The sequence below is a fragment of the Solanum dulcamara genome, chromosome 9 (genome assembly GCF_947179165.1).
Source record: "Solanum dulcamara chromosome 9, daSolDulc1.2, whole genome shotgun sequence".
NCBI lineage: Eukaryota > Viridiplantae > Streptophyta > Magnoliopsida > Solanales > Solanaceae > Solanum > Solanum dulcamara.
In genome coordinates this window covers 2,654,604-2,676,173 of record NC_077245.1, presented here as the reverse complement: position 1 = coordinate 2,676,173, position 21,570 = coordinate 2,654,604, and the positions used below count along the sequence as shown (strand labels likewise).

Sequence of the window (21,570 nt, the reverse complement as noted above, 5' to 3'; positions counted from 1 at the left end):
CTGCATTCAATTTCTTTTAGATGATTGTTGGTGAATTCTTTTATAAGGAAAAGTAGAATAATTATACAATATATACCGTAAATGTATTCAATTTCTTTTTAGACGGTTGTTTGAGAATGTACTTTTTAAAGAAAAATAAAATAATTATACGATACATATATAATGTAACTCCTAAATATTTCTAATAAAAGTGAATGTAGTGAAAAAATTGTTATTTTTAGATAGCAAAATATAATGTCAAACGGGGTGCAGAAACTAGTTATTAACAAATATGCAACCGAGTATTAGTATAAACTAAATGTTTAGTTATTTACAAGTTAAAACTTTGACTACTCTATTTTGATTGAAATATATATATTTCTTTTGAATATATATTTTATGAATTAACAATAATAATAATAATTTTTTCCTAAAATGTAGAATAAAATTTAATGGTGGTAACATGAATTATGGTAACAGAAATGAAGGATAAGAATGAGGGAATTTCTTCCTTGTCTATTTAAAGAAGCAGCAAATTGCTTATTTGAAAGGTGAGACGCACATATGGTAGTGCTTATTTGAATGGAGCTTATTACTGGCTGCATATTGAGGATGTTAATATTGGTAACAACATCATTCTTTTATTGAAAAGATTGAAGAGCCACATGATCACTCTGATAATAGTTTTACGTTGGGTATGATGTTGCTTGATGATTCCATTGCCATCTTGAACTCGAAAAAAGATAGATCTTCTTGTGATATATGGGTAATGGAACAAACTTATTACCTTTCAATGCTTCCCACAGATTGTGTCTTGCTATGTATGGTGGCTCTCTCATTTTGGTAACTAAAGCTTCTCGACTGGTCTCCTTTAATGTTCGGACTAACAAGACGAAGCAACTTGGATTTCAACATTCACGCTTGAGAAGAGATGCAGAAATTGCTCGTTGTGGGGTTTTTTTATTATAAGGAGAGCTTAGTAACAATTAAACGACGAAAGGATGGAGAGCTGGACCATTAATCGTCCGTTGAGCTAATAAGCATGTTCACTCAATTTCATAGTTGTATTGTAATTGAGCTTAGCAGGTATTCAGTCGTAATTGAGCTTATAAGCATTAGTATTCAAATGTACAACTGTGTCTAAAAATGGTATTCGTATCCTACATTGCTAAGTAATACAGATGATTTGATTATAACAGCTCAAAGAAAAGCCTCAGTCACAACTGACGAGGCCAATTTTCATATCAGTGACAACTTGTGCAACTTTCAAGAACCATTTTCCCTACGAGATGATCTGTGGTGCCGTTCTTTCTTATAACGCAATTGCTCTGGATCAAACCCGCCTTCCTCAGCTCCATAGACGGCCCAAGATGGTGTAGGAGTCATGTAATCCTTACTCGTAAAGGGTCTTCCAGAAGCTACCTGTAGTTTAAAGAAACATTGATTATGCTATTTTAATGAGAATGGTATAGCTATAATTACGTGAACAAGAGAAGTAACCAACCAGGTCATGGAACTTCTCGTAGTCTATCCACGTGAACCATTGTCCGTCTATCTTAAACTTATCGACTTTAGCCAGAAGAACACAGCAAGAGTGCACGTGCTCACAAGCAACCTCATACTCCCCATTGCTCTTTTTAGCCAAGGCCTCAGAGAATTCCTTCACATCAGAATGCCAAGGGACATTCTCCATTGTCAACTTTGATGTAGCCGACCTGTGTGAATACTTAACTGAGCACTTATGAACTGAGTTTTGAAATCAAATCAACCTAGTAGAAGAGGGGAAAAGAAGAAAAGAAAAAGAAAAAGAAAAAAAGCAAGAGGGAGAACTTACGATCCACAATAAGTGACACCTTTGATTTCAACGAAATCAGGTTTTCCAATGCTGAATAGACTAGAATATGCATCCACATCTTCTGTGTTCCACCCTTTAACGAGTGTCAAACGGTAAACAGTTCTTTGCTCCTTCTCCTTGAGAGCTTTCAAGGAATCCTAATGAAATCAGAATAACACAAACCAACAGTCAGCAGTCTGAATAGTAGCATACAAATATGAAAAAACAGAGAAAAAATAAGGCAAATTTCAATTTTGTTTCCTGTGGCCACCAAATCTTTTTAACCAATGATGTAAAGTCAGCATTTTAAACTTTCCTCTCACTGGCATATCACAAAACAACAGTTTGATACCACTGCCATGGTTTACTAGTATGAAGCTGACAACTCCAACTGTGCTTTTGGACTTTGCTTTCCCCTACTTTTTGATAAGGTCTGTTTTCCCTTTACTTTTGTGCCATTCCGTTAAGTTTCAACAGAAAATAAGAAAACACATCTTCATCAGTAAAGATGCATAGTAACCCTCCAAGATTTCTGGCCATTCCTAGCATCGCATCACTTCAATATCAGGTGCATTTTTCGGAAATAGCCAATGCAAACAATAACAGCACCTATTGGATTTTCCTTAATTTTTTAGTTTGAATCTGACAAGTATCTCTATATTCATGACACTTACAAGAAATCGTTCCCAGAAGTCTCCAAACAGTGGTCTGTCAATTGCTTTTAAGCTGTCCTTTGTACCAGCATCTACGCTGACATACAACTGTACATTTAAAGATGATGCGAGATTTAGATTTGGATATTGACATACTTGAAAAGATTGATAAAGAAAGACAAATACAGCCTAGTAGACCTGTGTGATTGGTTTCAATAACTTAATCTTGTCAGGAAACTGCGCATTCGTTACAAGAAAAGTCGAAATCCGCCTCTTGTGCAGCTCATCTACAAGTGAATTTATTTCTGGATACATAATAGGCTCACCAACCAGTGACAAGGCACAATGCCTAGGAGAAAGACCCTCAGACAAGCGCTCAGCTTTAACACCTGCAAGGGGAGATATTCTGGTCAATAACCACCACGTCCTGAACAAAATAATAATATTATTGATTTTGGGATGGCTATTTGGAGGGTCATACGAGCACAAAAGTGGAAGTACATCTATTTTTTTAATACAAAAATACATATGTAAGGTGGAAAGGACATCAATTTTATTCAGACAAATTAAAAAATTGTGAAATTTCTGTATCCACTTCTACATTTCATGTCCTTAAGGAGTAGGGAAAGTAGGAGGAAGCAAATGGAGAACCAGCAGTTCACAATATCAGTTTTACCATTTTTATTCGGAAATCGGAAGGACGTTGCATCAAAATTAAACACAACTCAACCAAGGTACTTTTTTTTGAATGGACAAAACAAAATGACCTAACAGAGACATGTTGAATACAATCACCAAATAATTTCAACCAAGCACATTATTTCTCATGTGGCATTGCTCAACTTCCCTACAAATTCACAGAGAAACATATATGTTCATGTGTACCACAAAACAAACCTGGAACGCCTTTCATCTGTTTTATCATTTTGGTATGCAAATCTATAGCTGTGTCGACAATCTCAATAGGATCATCCATTTTCCACGTCCAGCTCTTCCCAACAGGGTTTGTGTGATGTCTCCAACAAAAAACACATTTGTTCGCACATGCTAAACTTGGAGTGGCCTCCATGCACCTATGCAGCGGGTAAATGCAAATCCAGCTTTAAAATCAGAATTTAAGGCTAGGAAATCAATAAACACTGAACCTACTTAATGATGCACAATAGGTCAATGCAGTAGAACCTTTTCTTGTTAGCTCCATGATCTATTTAGCTATGTTGCTCGGACTCTTCACAAATGTCATCGGTGCGTGTCAGATCCTTCAAAAACTTTTGAAGAATCCGATATGGGTGCGGCACAAATATTTTGAAGAATCCAAGCAACTTAGCTATTTAGGCAGTAGACAAGTATATGAGCGAACTCTCATTTTACTTACTGAATCTTCTTGATACCCATCAATGAATCCCTTTACTTTCATTTTTTTTATAAAAGGCTATAAAAGCTTGTTTACTTTAGTAATCTCTTCAGGCGGTTCAACCAGCTACTTCATAGGAGATGTGCCACTGAGGGCCTATTTGAGGCAATAAAAAGTGCCAGCTCATTTTCTAGTTGTTCATTGTGTAAAATGGAAGGTTTCCTCGCTATTCTACTCCTACTCCAAATCACATGCCTCTAAAACACCACCCTTTTTGGATAAGGACATGCAAACCTAATTGCAAACTTTATTTTCTTATTCACTGCATACTTCATCAACTCTAAGAATTCTAACACTCTAAAAAAGTTTCAGCAACTGGATCTCATCGTCGTACCACAAAGTTGCAACTTGAACACAGAGAAGATATTGTTGAAAACTCAACTACAATCATGTCAACCGAGGATCAAACAACAACTACACAACTCATAAACAGAATGCAATAGTAAAAATGTAAAAGCTATAAACAATCATCTGTACTGGGAAGAAAAATAATCACCTGTGACTCTCAATGCCGTAAAATGAGTGCTTATAGCAACCTCCGCGCCCTCTAAGTTGTGATTTTGTCCATCTACAAAGTTTCACACCGCTATGCGAACCAATTATTTTATATCCCTGCAATTTCATCACCAAATAAGCTACCTTAACATAAATCCACCAACTAATCCAACTAATTAATTTGATACAATAGAAGTTAAGTCATTTGACCACGATACCTGTTTTTCCAAACTTGCCCTAATAACTGGAGTTACCATTGCCTTCTCTCCGTTCACAGTTCCACCATTCACCTTCCCATTAACTAACTTATCTCCAACTCCTTTCTTTCTTGAAGGCCCTTTACCCGCAATATCCTCGAGATCAACAATTTCTGACCCCTCGTCATTTTCTTCAAACTCATCATCATCTTCCTCGTCATCATCTCCTTCGCTCATAGCTTCATCTTCACTACCATCACCAACTCCATTCTCCATATACCCACCATTCTCACCCAAATTACTCAAAACCCCAACAACCCTCTTACTCCACTTACCAAAAACCTCATCCAAATTACCCTCATCGACATCACCTTCACACACCTCTAAAACCTCAACCCCACCAAGTTTCCTCAACTTCTTCGAAAAATCACGAGCCACAGCATTAAATGTTTCAACATAAGACCCACTCCCAACTCCAAAGATTGCAAATTTACACTTGCTAAGCAACAAAGATCCAACCCTGAAATCATCAGCACTCTCAGTTAACCAATCAACAAAAAACCCAGCATTTGGAGGTGGTTTCCCGTCTTCCCACGTAGAAGCTACAATAACTACAAAGCTTTCTTTATGCAAATCCTCAGGCTCGTAATCTTTCGGGTCAACAAGATCGAATTCAAACCCGTTAAGGTTTAACAAACTGTGAAGACTATTTGCAAGGGTTTTAGAAGTGCCGGTTTGGGATATAAAGAAGATTTTGCCTCTTGGGGTTTTAGGATTAGGGTTTTGGCAAGTGGGGTTTAAGGATTTGAGGCGTTTGGATAGATGACGGCGTGATTTGTAGAAGAAGTAGAGTGTGGTGGCGGAGAGGAGAGTGAGGATGGCGAAGCGCGTGGGGTAAGAAGACAGTGATAGGGACATGATGGGTATTTTAGAATTTGTTCTTACAAGCGAAGGAGATTTGATCTATAGCTACTATAATATTGTCACATGTTCAAGAGAGCTTTGATCTCAGTGCATCAATGGCGAAAAATGCTATTAAGGGCTGAAATACTAATGTTTGAGTGATTGACAAAAATGGTACTTTATGTTTAGGATAGGTTCAAAATAGTCCCCTGTATTGAATAATTTTGGCCGTTTAAGTTTATCAAAATTTAAATACTTTTAGATTTTGTTAAATATTTACCAATGAAAGAAAATTAATTAATAATAACTCTATGAAGTGATGACTCCATTAATAATAATTAATAATTAAAAAAAGTGAGTGGAGTTGTGGAGGGAGGAGGTATGTGATGGTGTAGGAAATTTAGAAAAAAAAACTAAAATTATAAAAAATAGGTCAAAAATATTGAATTAAAGAGGAAGAGAGGCTGGCGTGACAATTCATGTGAATATTTTTTTCATGTGATACTATCACGTCAGCTTAAACGATCAACCGTTAAATAGAGGGGTATTTATAGTTTTTTTTATAACAACAAAAGTATATTTGATTCCAAAAATAATTAAATTATATATGTAAGCTATTTCGAATAGTTAGAGGGTAATTTTAACCCTTTTCCATAATTTATATACTGATCAACTAATTTATTTAGCTAGACAAATATATTGCGTAATTACACTTAAATCCAGTTAGGGTTTAAGGAAAATAAATCTATTATTCAATTCAAGAATTTGGGGTAAATGTTTGCTTCACCATTTTTGTATAACTTGAAGCTTTGGCACTAAACCCATCAGCCTTTTCTCCAAAAATATCCCTCCCAAACCCTATCTATAAAACCCCAAAGACAAGAACAAGCTCTCAAGAAAGAGAACTCGGTAAGGGTTCTTTTTTTATCCTTTTTTGTTTTATCAAATCTCGGTATGAAGCCAGAATTTGTATCTTGCTGTCTCTTTTATCTTTCGATTTTGAATATCTATTGTATAAATCGGATAGGTAGGTCAAGAACTGGGATGTTTTTGTTATGACCCATAAATCTTTGAGGAATAATAGTTATTTAATCTCGTTCGTGCAGTTTGTTCTCTAATTCAATGGAGCTAGAGGATAGCATTTTAGATTTCTCCGATGAAGATGAGAGCTTTGAGGATGATGAAGATGTTAAAATGAATGATATTGAGGAAGGAGAACTGGTTGAGAAGATTTCCAAGACTGGATTAGAGGAAATGGGTGGTGCATGTGCCAGCTCTACAAATCCTAATTCAGGCAAAAAAAATCGTAGACGCAGGAAGAACAAGGGGAAGAACAAACGTAAGAGAGTTTCTTCAGGTCCAATCACAGACATTAACAGGTTTGTCATGCTAATTATAGTTGTTCACCAAATGCATATTATAGTTATTTTCACAATGAAAGCATTATTGTGCGGCAAACCTTTGGATATAATTAACAAGATAATTGCCTTAAGAGTAATCAAGTGAAGATAGTTGTATTGGATACCATATGACTGATGCATAGGTTTATTTGCTTTGTTAATCTAGCTATATGTCCCAGTTAACATTCCTTCCTTTGCTTTGGGAAGTGATCTCATGAAATTTTATATTGCTATCAACTGGTGGCGGAGCCAGGATTTTAGGGGGTTTAAAAAAAATGGATCGGGTCAAATATGAACAGGTCGGGTCAAATATAAACGGGCTAGATGAAGCTCAACTCTACCTCAGAAAACACAATTATTTTATTTTTTCCATAGTATTTAGCCAAGAGATTGGTTACTAAAATTATTTTATTATTTTACCTTAGAGCATATCAAAATTGGTTACGTTCGAGCCAAAAGATTTTTGAAAAATAACTATTTCATATAACAAAGAAGAAGACGAAAATGTGGAGTGACGAGCTTTTAACAGAGAAAGAAGCCGTTCCAATTGTTAAGAAGAAAAAACCAAACGCCTGCGGCTAAAGTGCTGAAAAGGCATCACAACAGGGATTCGAAACCATGTGACCTTGCGTTAATCTCAACTTCTTTGCCACTGAACCAAACCTTGGACTTGTGTTTGAGGGGGTTCAATATTCAATATATACACATAAAATAAAATTTTGATCCTATATACACAGTGTATTTTTTTGGTCGAGGGGGTTCGGATGAACCCCTGAGCTTCATGTAGCTCCGCCCCTGCTATCAATCACTTTCCTGTGGTTGTGTCAAAGTTGCTTCATTTTGTATACCGCTGTCTGTTACACGAATTTGCATCTTCTTTTGCTCTGACTTTTCTCTATCTTTGAATTTTTGACTTCAGATTCGTTTTGGATGTCGGTAAACGCTTGAAAGAGAAGAAATCTTATCTCATATGGACTGCAGTTGGTTGTCTCGGCGTATCTGCTTTGAGTGATCTTGTCAAAGAGGTATGACTTTTGTTCTGTATACTTGTTTTCTTGAAGGTTGATTTTTGCTTGTGTCAAATTTCTTGATGGTTTCACTGCTAAACTTTGCATTTAGACAATAGTGTTAGCATAATTTCAACAAACTGCCCCCTCCCCCAACAACAACAACGACAACAACGAACCCAGTGTGGTCCCACCATGTGGGGTCTGGGGAGGGTAGAGTGTACGCAGACCTAACCCCCACCTTAAAAGGTAGGGCGGCTGTTTTCGAAAGACCCTCGGCTTAAGAGAGAAGAACAAGGGAGGAGAAACAAGGAAAAACAAGACATAGGTCAGTAAAGCCAGGCATATAACAGACAATATAAAGATATGAATAATGAGAGCGATAAAGCGATAAAGCGATAAAGCGATAAAGTCAGGGTAGGAAAGATCGGGGATAAAGGAGCATTAACTACTATAGATAAAATAGGATACCCAAAGTATACTGGGCCAACTAATATAAGCAGTAATCCCATGCAAAATCATATGTTAAGACAAATGAGCGCGACTACGACTACTATGGAGAACCGATCGGCCACCTAGCCCACTACCTTAGTCTGAGTCCTCCATATAAAGTAAATAAATAAGTTAATCTTTTTGTCACACACCCACAAATTCGGATTTTTGTGTTGGTAAGGTCTAATGGATGACAAATCAAGTTCACTTTTTTGTTTGGAGGACTACTTGCATTTATCAGGATAACTATCATATGAAGAGCAACATTCTATTTATTTGCAATGCAAATGATTTTTAATGTTTTAGAAGGCATTGCATGCTAGATGGGAAGTGTAAAAGTTATACCAAATACGCTTATTAGCCTCAAAACCACTTGTCATCCCCTAGTTCATATTCACTAAAGCTTATGGGCCTCCATCTCCATGTTGGTGCCAATTATTTTTCTTGATACCAGAGATTGGGCATTCTAGAATTATCTATCCCCTGGTCTTGGCTAGATTGAGAATTATTCAGTGATTGCTAAGAGGTGAAGGATGGGCCTGACTCTTAACACGATTAATTTAAGGTCTAATGTTTTTTTTGTAGTTTCTGATTCTCAATGTTGTAATACTCACAGATGCCTCCTGGTGAAGCCATTTTCACTGCTTTCAGTACCATGGACCTTTCTTCCAAGATAGCTTCTGGCGGAACTACTTTGTGGTGTCTATTTGGATTGATTACAATGATTTTTCCTGTCTTTGTTGTTATACCCCATGGTATGCACATAGAAATGCGATATGCAGAAAATTGCATCTTTTTCCTCTTTCTTTTTCCCTTCGTTTTTTTTTCTAATGGGAGTCAGAGGGTTGATGGAAAAGTGGAGAAAGTGTTTTAGAAAGTAAGTGGGAACTCTTAAAGGGTCAAAAAGGAAATGGCAACAACGGCTGAAGCATTAGGTGTAAGTGTTTTCCATAACTATCATATGAAGAGCAACATTCTATTTATTTGCAATGCAAATGATTTTTAATGTTTTAGAAGGCATTGCATGCTAGATGGGAAGTGTAAAAGTTATACCAAATACGCTTATTAGCCTCAAAACCACTTGCCATCCCCTAGTTCATATTCACTAAAGCTTATGGGCCTCCATCTCCATGTTGGTGCCAATTATTTTTCTTGATACCAGAGATTGGGCATTCTAGAATTATCTATCCCCTGGTCTTGGCTAGATTGAGAATTGTTCAGTGATTGCTAAGAGGTGAAGGATGGGCCTGACTCTTAACACGATTAATTTAAGGTCTAATGTTTTTTTTTGTAGTTTCTGATTCTCAATGTTGTAATACTCACAGATGCCTCCTGGTGAAGCCATTTTCACTGCTTTCGTACCGTGGACCTTTCTTCCAAGATAGCTTCTGGCGGAACTACTTTGTGGTGTCTATTTGGATTGATTACAATGATTTTTCCTGTCTTTGTTGTTTTACCCCATGGTATGCACATAGAAATGCGATATGCAGAAAATTGCATCTTTTTCCTCTTTCTTTTTCCCTTTGTTTTTTTTTTCTAATGGGAGTCAGAGGGTTGATGGAAAAGTGGAGAAAGTGTTTTAGAAAGTAAGTGGGAACTCTTAAAGGGTCAAAAAGGAAATGGCAACAACGGCTGAAGCATTAGGTGTAAGTGTTTTCCATACGTGGAATCTTCTAATTCCTATTTGTCCCGTTATGCCAAGCAACTCTATCAGAAAGAGCTCCGAGTTTAAGTAGTGAAAATTATTTGTGTATTAATTTGACAAATAATGGGCATTTTGTATTTTCCCCAAGTTAGTTAGAACCTCTTGCTTGCTGCCTCTCCTTTTTTTTTTGTTCAGAAAGAGTTCCAAAACAATTCTATCTAGGTTAGTGAATTTCTAGAGCATGCTTTATGAAAATATTAAATAAAAAAAGATTTGCTAGAACATTGGTTGTGTTGGAATTGCTTTAATTAATAAATGTTAGTAAACACTCACAAGGTGGTGCTCAATGTAGGGTGGTCTTAATTATGGAGAGGAAGTCTTGGTGGTTCTTTTATTTATCTATATATGGTTGAATGAACTTCTAGAAACCCATCTTTTCTTCCAGGGCTTCTGGTTTAGTAAACTTATAGATTCTGTTTTTTCTCACACTAATAACTGTCTATAAAAGAACTGGCGAGAGATTGTGTACCTTTGGGTTAGTTGGAGTATGTGGAAGATGTTTCACCTGATTTGTATACTACAAAAATATTAAAACTCAATCATTCAACTGAAGCATTGAAGGAAGTCTTCATTGGGGTATATTGGAAGAGAAAATTTATGTTTTATGAAATATAACACACAAAAAATAGTGTGAGACTTTGCCGTTGCTTGGCCATGTGGCGTTACGGGTCCCACTAAACAATTCGCTTACTCTTATTCTTTATCTTTTAAAAGAACCACTTTCCCACTCTCTCTCCTTTTCCTCTACCAGTTTGCCATATCTCCCCAATTTTCTCTCTGCTTAAGAATTCATAGACTATCTATATTTGTAAACTTTATCTTCTTTTCCTCATTTATAAATCTGTCTATATCTTTCTCTCATCCAGGAAAAGAGATTTAACAGAAAAAGGGAAAAGGAGAAATAATAAGATCAAAGATAAAGCAAAAATGATTGAAACCAACTAAGATTTTCGTATTGAATGTTCAATAGTGGTGAGTTCATACATATGGTAAGATGAAGTAGGGCCTAGTTGTTTTTAGATTTGTTGAGTCTACTCAACTGTGTGTAAGCTCCCTGGTGTAAATTTGGGATCCTAGCCTTTAGTTCTGAAGATTTATATACAAACCTGTTACCTTTGTCAAAAAGTTCATACTGGTATATGGTTTTGTGAGTACGTTGGTTGGTGTGTATTTCCCTGGGGGTTCTATGGTTATCAGGGTTTGTGAGTAGTTTACTGCATATTTTTTTTTAGCTGAAAAGTTAGGCCATAAAGAGAACTAAGATTCTAGACACTGAAAGAGGCAGAACTTCTGAGTTTTCTTTTTCTGTAAAAAAAAGAAGCTTTTGAGTTTTATGATTGGAAATGAAAATCTTGCTCTGGAGCCTATATGGCTATGGAGCCCTTTGCACAAGGGCAAGGTAAATGGGTTGCGTTTTGCCTTTGATAACTAGCCACCAAAAAATAAAGAAGCTTTGCCTTTGGTTAACGAAGATGATACTTACCTATTCTAGAAAAAAGGGACCTTTGGTTAATGAGGGATAGCATGTATGTGTTAACATCTAATGATTTTTTGGCTATGACAATATGCTTAGGTCATCATATCCCTTTTCTGGATATCTAGTGTGAAATCAAAGAGAAAAGTTACAATTTTCGTATAAATTCACTTTCTAGGTAGTTCCCATCCTTCCATCCTTTTTTCTTGAGGAAGATCTTACTTGCTGGAACCATTTTATATGATTCTTGAGTTCTCCAATTATGAATCAGTTGATGATGCTGCAGTTAAATTTACAGGTGGATGCAATTCAGACTTGTGGTGGCCAGAAGACAGCTGATGGCAGGCGTTACCGAACAGGTGGTGGAATATTGTGGAGCATCCTTAAAGTACGAGATCCAAATGCATACAAAGAGATAATGAAGAAAGGGAAGGAGTTTGAGGTAGGTCATAATTCTTTACGCTTCATTTAGTACATATTTATCCCCAGTGCATGTGGCAGTTTTATTGCCCAGCCTGGAAACTAGGTAATCACCATCACTGATCATGAATTTTCCATTATCAGGATCAGTAAACATGAATATTTTATCCCCAGTGCATGTGGCAGTTTTATTGCCCAGCCTGGAAACTAGGTAGTCACCATCATTGATCATGAATTTTCCATTATCAGGATCAGTAAACATGAATCTTTTTGACAATGCTGAAGGTTTTTGTTCTACTCAAACAAATGAAAAAAAATAAAGCAGGTAACCTTAAAGAAAGGAAAGAATCTTTAGTAAAGGCCTTATGGAGGTGCTTTTGTAGTTTATTATGAACTCTGCAGTATTCATTGCAAGACAAATATAATGCAATTACCAATGTATCTCTTCTCATTGCTCTATAAAAATGGCCTAAATTTCACACTGCGTATTTGGATGTGTTAAAATTTTGAATTTTGATTCATTATCTGTATTGTGGATCACTTCCTCGAAATTAAAATGCATATTATTGGGAAAAATCCTCCAGCCCTTGGGTAGCCATGGTCATTTCTAATTGCGAGGACAAAACTTACCTCTCCCATCAAAATGTGAATCTCTGTTTACTGGTTGCTATTTTTCTTATGACTAAAGATTTCAGCTTAGTATGCTGTGTTTTCTAAACAATTGCATTCATAATTTGAACTGTTGATCTGCTAGTTGCCTATTGTTCTATTGTGTGTGCCTATATCAGTGCTCACTAAGAACATAATTTTGCAGAAGCAGTTTAGGCAGGCTAATCTCAAGCAAGAACCGCTCCAAAACAAAGAAGCTTCTTTGGAGAGATCTAGTCAGACAATGGGAGACAAGATTACAGCCAGTTCTTCAGATGTTTTGCTGCAGCAAGATCCTGTTGAACAGTCAGATAGTGGAGCAAAACGTGCATCTGTTCATGATAGAATAAGGATGCCCGTCACCTATGATGATCTATTTGATGAAGGGAAGGATTCAAAGGATCTGTTGGATTTAATTCCTTCAGAAAAAAGCTCATATGATGTGGTGGAGTGAGGTGATCCTAAGGGTATATAAAGTTGACGTGAGTTACAAATTACGATCAGCTAAGACTAGGGGATTTGAGAAATGAATCAACTTGATTTTTTGATAAAGCCTCATACTACAGCTTGTCCAGTTGAATTTCACTTATGAACCTCTAGAATACTGTGGGCATTCTCTTCCCTTTCATTTTGTTCATCATCTTATTCTCAGTATATACATATATGCTTGCAGCGGCCATAAGTTTTTCCAGATCTAATTATAATTTTGCAATTTTTTCAGGAGGGAAGAGAAGCAAATCGTATTGCTTGTTGGCCACTATAGATGGGTTGTATTTTTTGTCTGTAAATTCTTTTGAATGAAACTTGCCAAATCATGGCCATAGTTATGAAGTTTTACATGGTGCCTAGGGCTTCTGGATGTTTTGATAACAACGTAATGATTAGGTGAAAAGATGCTCAATTCTTTTGTGATTTTACTATCAAATTTGTGATTAACACCACATCAGAATAATTAATGAAACCACATCACAGTATAAGGTTCATAGTACTCTTTAACAGCAGAGGTAAGGTTGGATAAAAGAGATTTCAATATATGCACGACTGTATCAGTAGTCAATCAATGGTAAGAGCAAAAATGTATCACTCGCACACTAGTTGCTACAAAATAATTTCTTCCCAGCGACGATCCAACAATGAATATTAAGCTTTAATATACATTACCAAACTCACTTTCTCATACTCACAACCCACAACGTCTAAATTCTAGATCAACGACTATTTCTTTTGCAATGTGTGAAGAGGGAGGCCAAGAAATTGGTACAAGGAGTCAATTGTAGGCAAACATGGCACTGTGTTACTCGAGTATAGACAATATCGAATTGACAAACAGCAGATCTTGCTAGAAAATGACTGGAAGTCTGGAAGCATATGTAGTCCAAATAATGAAATGACTTGCCTCTAAGCACTCATCAAGGTCTCCACATTGCCTTTTGTGCACAAAGGATGCCTTCCTTGTCTTTCACGAAAGTCATTCGTATCTCCCAGTGCAAGCTTCTCAATATTTTCTCTAGTGGATCAAGTATTTCGACCTTGTCACGTATAATTCCCCAGCCACCAGGCCGTAATATACGGTCCATCTCAACCACAATCACAATGGGATGCTTGCACCTGCAATGAATGATCATGAAAACAAACCACTTTACCTCTGAAGAAAATTTAAAGTCTGGAAATGGAAAGTTTCAAACTTAATATTTACCATTATCATACTTTAGTAAGCAAACAAGCTCTTAATATTTACCTGAGGTTGGGGAGGTTTGCATACAATCTACTTTCGCCATACCCCACCTTGTAGAACTACGATGGGTATGTTGTTGCATACTTTATTAAGCGTGACCCAAAGCTAAAACTATAGGAATTACGTAACTGTATTGATTTCTTGAGTGTTCCAAAATAGCAAGTTGAACATCAAGAAGAATGACAAGCAGAATCTTCTTCTATGGCTTAGACTTTACAAAACCCTTGGCATCCGAGGAAATATCCGTGATAGTAACAGTACAGCCAGTGTATGGTGGGGACTCTGGGAAAGATCTGGGATCTGATTCTTCTTTTGTCCAGACGTCTCAACATAGAGAATAAAGAAAGGAGTCAAAGGAGCAGCGAGAATTTTCAAATGCTTATCTTAGCTAGTGAGGGGGGCCAAAAATTTTCTCCTGAGGGGGAGCAAAACCACATTGATGTCCCAATATTACAATTATAAGAAAAATTACTGTGCACTAGGATTCCTGCCTTTATTTTGACTACCCTAGGCTAGAGGACTTGACGGACCACCTCAGAGGTCAGAAAAAAATTTCTTGAAGACCACAGCAACCCTTTTTGAAAGGGGTATGGGGGGTGGGGGACAAGCAGGGCATATAGTAGTCCATAATGAAGTGAAATCCGTTCGTTCATATGCACACCGACTGGATCATCCACAGCAAAGATAATACTCGAAAAGGGACTACGAGTCACCTTCTTTGAGCAGTACTCTATTTTTCAGATAGATAGAAGAATGACCAAAAGTAGACCAGACCTGAACAACTACATCCGACCTTTCTTCTTGATTCATAATCAAGAAAGACGGGATCATCCATATATTTTATGAGGGGAATACTGAAACAAGAGAGCAAATAAAGGGGAAAAGGTCATGTAACCTGTTCTTAAGTCTTGAGAAGAGATGATCTGCATGTAGAAGGTCGTATGATCTTGGATAGGTACCAAAAGCCTCGCACCAATCGTGGTACATGCCAAGAAGTCCTCGTTCAAATACTATTGGAAGGGTGTTTGGTGCATGTACAGGAATAACATTCATCACCCACACCTCCTGCTGTGCAAGAGCTGCTGCAAATCTGTGTATACAATTAAAAGAAGAGGGAGATCCAATAACATATTAATGAAGTGCAAATGTTTGAGCCTCTTTCATCAGATGAACCAAAGCTAGGGGCTTACCCTCCATTGATGGCTTTCATATCCATTACATTTCGAATGTTGGACCAATCAATACCCAAGCCAGCTAGATAAGAATTGTCAACAATAGCTTTCCAGTGCTCACTGTCTGCTATCAATTTCTCTCTATTGTTCATCCAGTCGGGAAAAGTTTCAAGTCTCTTTGGCCACTCCTCAGGCCATTCGGTTCCTCGTTGTTCTATGGATTCAGGAATTGTGTGCAAGCAAGATTTAATTGGCACATACCTGTTGCGGACAAATTAAGTGAAATTTAACATGAGGATGAATAAAGAAGCATGACATTTTCTAAAGCCTTAATGCTGCTTCTCTTTGCAGGTGAAGAAACTAAAGAATTTTAGAGCTAATGTGTTTTCGACTCTTAAGTTTACTATAAACCATGCTTATTCTACCATTTCTGAGAGAGTTGTAGCTTATTTGCATAATGACATAGGATGCTTTGATAAAAGCGATGGGAAATCCACTTCAAGGCATGCACACAAATGTAAATGAAAAGCAGGTCTGACATTCAAAGTCTTTGTTCTCAGTCGTCATTGATGATACAAAAGTATAAGACATGATTCAACAGTGGGATCCATCCATACCAAACCACCTCATGACTGAAACGTTTTAATTGCAGACAAAGGCCACACATTTTTTTTGAGAAGAAAAAAAAACAGAAATTCAGACAAAGGCCACACATTTTGCAAGAGATACAATGATGAGGTGTGCATTTTTTTTCAAGATTACTTGTCCGTATGCAGCAGTGGAAGTATGTGCAAAGGAAATGCAAAATGACCGAAAAGAGAAAAAGAGAGACAAGTAAGAACAACACAAGCTTTTCCAACTCACCAGGAAGCATCTGGGTTCTCATTTGCTTTGCATAGAGGTGGAACTTTTTTCCTTCTCAATTGATATATGTCATTTGCTTGCGGTTTTTGGTATAATTTAATCCTGATATCACTGATTTCATCAGTTTTATCAGCGAGGATGTTCCAACAAATTGACGCTGTCAGCGTGGACATGGCTGGAAAAGAAGGTTGATATTATGATCATGAGTACTTTACAAAAAGGGCTTTCGTAAATACATGCTGAAAAGAAAAGTAAAGCATGCAAAGTTGAAAATATTAAAAAGATGAAATCAAAATGATGGCTCGTCTTTCAAGTTTCACACACAAAAAAAGACTTTATAACAATGCAAGACAATTTCAAGCTACAAGCCAGAAAATGATCCATCCCATCCAAATTGATAGTTTATTTAGCGAAAATAACATGAATTTAGTAGCAGATCTTTTGGAAGTGATATGAGAATATCAGATACTAGCAAGAACAAGAAGCTTGACATTGAATGAGAAATTAGAAGGGGTAATTTCATAATATTCATGACAGTGGAGGACAAGTGTCCACTGTGAAATGTTTTTTTTTGTAGGAAGATAAGGTCCGCTAAAGGCATTAGGTCTGCTAAAGGCATTGTCATCATTCAGGAAAGTATTTATTCATTAGACTAAAACATACAAAAGTGTAACAAAATAGCCGTTTTCATCAAAAAAAGAAGAAATAAGAAAAACAGAAGTTGTTTTCCTTAACATAAATAGAGAACAAACCTTCTTCAACTTCAATGCTACTGTGCTTTGAAGACAAAATTAAATAACCTCCAGGCCTCAAAATTCTGTTCATCTCTATAAGATGCTTTCCCCCTGAAAATAAACTTAATTAAACCTCCTGATATTACGGAAAAAGAACCAGAAACAAGAAAAAGAAATCTCTAGCAATAACACTAACCGCTAGAATGCCAAGATGCATGGCAATCGTTACAGTGAATAGCGTCAAAGACACCACTAGGAAAGGGAAGCCTCCGAGTTCTGAATGAGGTAACTACTGCTGGAAAACCACGCTCAAGTGCAACTTGTGCTAGATCCACAAGATCATTTTTTAAGCCTAGAGTAAGTGTTAACACGTCTTTTTCAAGTAGAGAAGCCCCAAAGCTTGAATCTTTACATCCAATATCCAGCACAACACGGATATTCTTCCCCCATTCAATGTCTGGTACCATCTACCAATCTCCAATATCAATTCACACATCAAACACAAGGAGAGACTTCGCAAGTAGCATTCAACTGACAACTAAATAAGTAAATAATCATACTACAGTTAGCAGTATTATTTCAAACCAGCCAGGCATACACCTAGTGTTTGAATCTAGCAACTGCAGTAAGAGAAATAATTAACAAAGATTTAACCGATTCCAAATCAACTACAACCAGAAATCGCACCAGCATTACTGCAAGTTGAAGACAAGTCATCTTTCATTCTCTACTAAGGGAAAATATCATAATACAAGAGTAGAGCAGCTCAAGATGCTTCTTGTGTCAGCAAAATGCAGAAAACAATAGCCATCTGTTTTTACACTACTGATCAGCTTTGGCAGATTTTTTTTTTTTGATGACTGTGGTGTCTAGGCCAACTTTCGTACACCTCGACTAATTCCACGGGATACCTGCCACCTCCCACCAGCAACAGGTACCAGGTACCAGGTAACTCTGACCACCAAGGCTAGGACAGCTTTGGCAGATTTTTTTCAAGCATGACTGGTCTGAATTTGCTAATGCCAGAGTCTACAATTGAATTTGTGAAATGCTGTAAAAAGGTGGAGTTAGGGGAAAGCAGAAGAAATGGTGGAACTCCATCCCAGCTTGTATATGGTGGACTATATGGGAAGTGAGAAATGCAAGGTAATTTGTCAAGACAATAGTAACTCTGTACAGAGAATTAAAATGAACTGTATATAGTCTTTGTATTTTTGGTGTAATGGAAAATATATACATATGAAGATTCATAGACAATGTGGGCGCATTTATATGATTTTATTTGTATAAGATAATCATTAGACCTTTGAGCACTGCAATAGCTAGAGAAACAAGAGTCAACAAAAGGGACTCACCTCTTCTATGAAATCTAGGTAGTGTTGAATTCCACCTTTGGGTATAGATTGGTTCATCGGAAAAGTGAGATATTCTCCAGACTCCACCACCCAGCTCCCTTTCTTAACAAACGCCTCTAGTTTAGGGTGTGCCACATTTTTATAAAGTATCTGCAAAAATTATGAACTTAATATAAGAGAGAACAGTTAAAGCTGTATTTACTGAAGATGAGCTTGATTCTCATACCTTTGACTTACTCTCAGGCCAGCTTATTGGAGTCTGATAACCATCAGGAGGAAGGGGAACAAGACACATTTGAGGTGCTTTAGGACAACTTCTTTCGTGATGCCGATAATTCTGCAACTTTCCACTTGCACTTTCAAAGTCAATGCAGGGAATGTAGTTGTGCTTGCTTCTAGTGCTACACAAATTCCAAGTATAATGTGCTTTTGGATCAAATAATGGTCCTAAATTCTTATTCTTCTTCCCATTATTTCTAGATTTCTCCTCCTCATCCTCCATTTTCTCAGATGCCTCTTGATCCAACTCCTCAGTATTAGCTAATTCACCATTACCTTCATTACCATCTACTGTTTCTTCTCCTTCTCCTTCTCCTTCTCCTTCTCCTTCTCCTTTATTACTTTCTATTTCCTCTTTCTCATTCTCTTTACCATCCACTCCTTCATCTTCTTCTCCTTCTTGTTTACTATTATTTTCTGCTTTTTCTTTCTCATTCTCTTTAACTTCAACTCCTTTTTTCTTTTCTTCTTGTTTATCATTTTCTATTTTCACTTCTTCATTCTCCTTCTGCAACTCCTCAGTTTCAGATCCTTCCAAATCTTGATCCTTTACCTCATCAACCTTTTTGGGTACCTTCAGATCCTCACCCTTTCTCTTCCTATCAACTCCACTTTTCTCATTTCTATGCCAACTACCAGATTTTGAAGGCAAAGAAGACCTATCACCCCTTTTCTTTTTCTCACCTGAACTTGATCTATGTTTCAATTTCTTGTTATGGGGTTGTTCTTTCTTGGTTGAAGGAACCAAAGATGTGACCTTTTTCCTATTTGCAGATGATATAGGTTCTCTAATATCATCAAAAGTGTCCCTTTGATAGGCTACTGAATAAGAAGAAGGTGAAAAAACAGACCAAATGAATATAAAACAAAGACCCAAGATTACTACTGCAGCTAACTTTACACCAAGACCATAAGATTGATATGAACCTTTTACCTTTCGACCAAATCTTGTTAAAGCTGTGTTGTGCTTCCTCATTTGAAACTCAAACTAAAATCAGAGACATACCCAGAAATCAGAATTACACAAAAACAAAAGAAGCCACAATCTTTTTAGACCCCAAAACAAGAATCTTGGCAGCTGAAGAGAGAAATGACAGTGAAGTAACGTTCTAACTAAAGAAAGTACAGTAAAAGTCAAGATTCGTTAGTAGATTTAAAAATTGTTCTGTTTTGGATATAAGAAGAGCAGTCACTATATATGGCCATATGGGTAAAAGGATGCTTTTTAAACATAAAAGATTAGATTACCTTAGTTTAGAAAGTAATTAATGGTCTTTAATCTGGGGTTTGTTGTATTTGTTTTTGTGATTAGCGACTGTTATCTTTACTAATTAACTAATTAAAGAAGAAGACCTTTGGGGGTTTTAAAATTTTTGCTAAGTTAAAAAAGAGAGCTTGTTGAATTGGAATTTCTTGAGATTTTTATGCTCGATCCTTTTTCACATCCTGCTTATAATGAGAGTTTACTTTTGTATATTTGTGCTTTTTAATCATCTAACTGGAGCTTATTATTTGAGTTTTTAGTCCTATTCAGATTGACTTATATTGTATAAGTTTGAATTCCAGTGAGAAGTTTACTACAAATCAAGAATTGTTTGTTGGAATTTCATAAGATTTTTATGCTTATATTCACCGAATTCCAACTTATTATCAAAATGAGTCATATTTTTTTGCCGTTGACCATATTTTATAAGTTTGAATTCTATCGAGAGATTTTCTAGAGATAAGAAATTGTTATAAAAAATAATAAAAATCTCTCTTATGTCTTTTTCGGACGATTGAAAAATAAAAAATAATAAATATATATTCAAAATATTATGTATTTATAAAATTTCATCATAATTATTCTATTTCATCATATTTGGGATTTGATATGATTCCGAAGGATGAATTGGACAAGTAGCTGCTTCTCTTCCTCAATTCAACTGCCTCGTGATTGTTTATTGTATTTGAAGCTCAAATTGTGATTAAAGAACTTGTTTGGGGAACCAAAAAAATATACTCACAATTAAATAAAAAAGTATTTTTTTTATGATCATTTGGATGCGCACAGAGTAAAATTTATGCTCCCATTAAATAAAAAATTAATTTATATTAAGAGTGCTCCATTAATCTTCAAAAGTGAATATGAGCCATTAATTTTATTTATTTATTTAATAGTGTTAAATTGATTATTTTATTTTTATATCTAGATATAATGCGAAAACTTATTTAAACTATGTAAAAATTATCTATTTACACATCTTTTTTATCATATTTTCTATTATTCCCTACTATTTCAAAAATCTCTTTTTTTCCTCCAAAACACAAATCATCTGGATAAATTACTCCACAACTCCCAAATTCACGTTTTCTCTTCCTATTTTCTCTCCTCCAACCTCTTCCTATTTTCACTCCCTCAATCATAGCAATTACTATTTTGAATTTCAAATTGATTCTCTCTCTAGTCAATCAATTTCAACTTATTCCATAGTTAGTTCTTCTTCTTCTCCAACTTACAATTCATCTTTGTGTTTTTTTTTTAATTTGTCATATTCAAAATTCTGATAGCACCAGAAGGAATTGTTCGTTGCTATAGAAGGGATGTATACTGGTCAGTTTATTTATTCTGGAAAAAAAGCTAATCTTATGATTAATAATATGCTTGCACTCGGATCTATATCTGAAGGTGCTGTAGTTTGTAACGTTGAGCATAAAGTTGGTGACCATGATTTTTTGCTAGATACTCTGGTGATTCATTGGTTCGAATGTATCCTGATTTTGCATCGTTAGATAAATATAAATTCTAATTTTGTTTGTACAATATATTT

At 36.1% G+C, this 21,570-nt stretch overlaps 2 protein-coding genes across 4 annotated transcripts; one reads left to right on the top strand and one right to left on the bottom strand.

The window, feature by feature from the left end:
* Positions 1-1,068: 1,068 nt before the first annotated feature.
* On the bottom strand, positions 1,069-20,095 carry LOC129902377 (uncharacterized). Its single transcript, XM_055977601.1, has 18 exons — positions 18,708-20,095; positions 18,482-18,631; positions 17,323-17,593; positions 17,145-17,237; positions 16,393-16,567; positions 15,547-15,789; positions 15,252-15,446; positions 14,036-14,229; positions 12,029-12,267; positions 6,263-6,337; positions 4,594-5,535; positions 4,377-4,492; positions 3,364-3,539; positions 2,665-2,855; positions 2,488-2,574; positions 1,814-1,971; positions 1,484-1,694; positions 1,069-1,401 (listed from the first exon to the last, which is right to left on the bottom strand). Exons 1-18 carry the CDS (start codon positions 19,734-19,736, stop codon positions 1,246-1,248), a joined length of 4,701 nt encoding a protein of 1,566 aa, XP_055833576.1. The 5' UTR covers positions 19,737-20,095; the 3' UTR covers positions 1,069-1,245.
* On the top strand, positions 6,176-13,533 carry LOC129904211 (uncharacterized). 3 transcript variants are annotated; one of them, XR_008770401.1, is made up of 6 exons: positions 6,176-6,384; positions 6,582-6,854; positions 7,795-7,900; positions 11,852-11,995; positions 12,788-13,227; positions 13,343-13,533. XR_008770401.1 is itself a non-coding variant. In XM_055979750.1 (5 exons), the coding sequence occupies exons 2-5, from the start codon at positions 6,598-6,600 to the stop codon at positions 13,073-13,075; spliced, it is 795 nt and encodes a 264-aa protein (XP_055835725.1). In that variant the 5' UTR covers positions 6,176-6,384; positions 6,582-6,597; the 3' UTR covers positions 13,076-13,249. The 3 variants fall into 3 exon arrangements, 2 of the variants coding, with proteins under 2 accessions (XP_055835725.1, XP_055835726.1); XM_055979750.1 differs by lacking the exon at positions 13,343-13,533 and having other exon boundaries at positions 12,788-13,249; XM_055979751.1 differs by lacking the exons at positions 6,176-6,384; positions 13,343-13,533 and adding an exon at positions 6,397-6,502 and having other exon boundaries at positions 12,788-13,249.
* Positions 20,096-21,570: the final 1,475 nt, after the last annotated feature.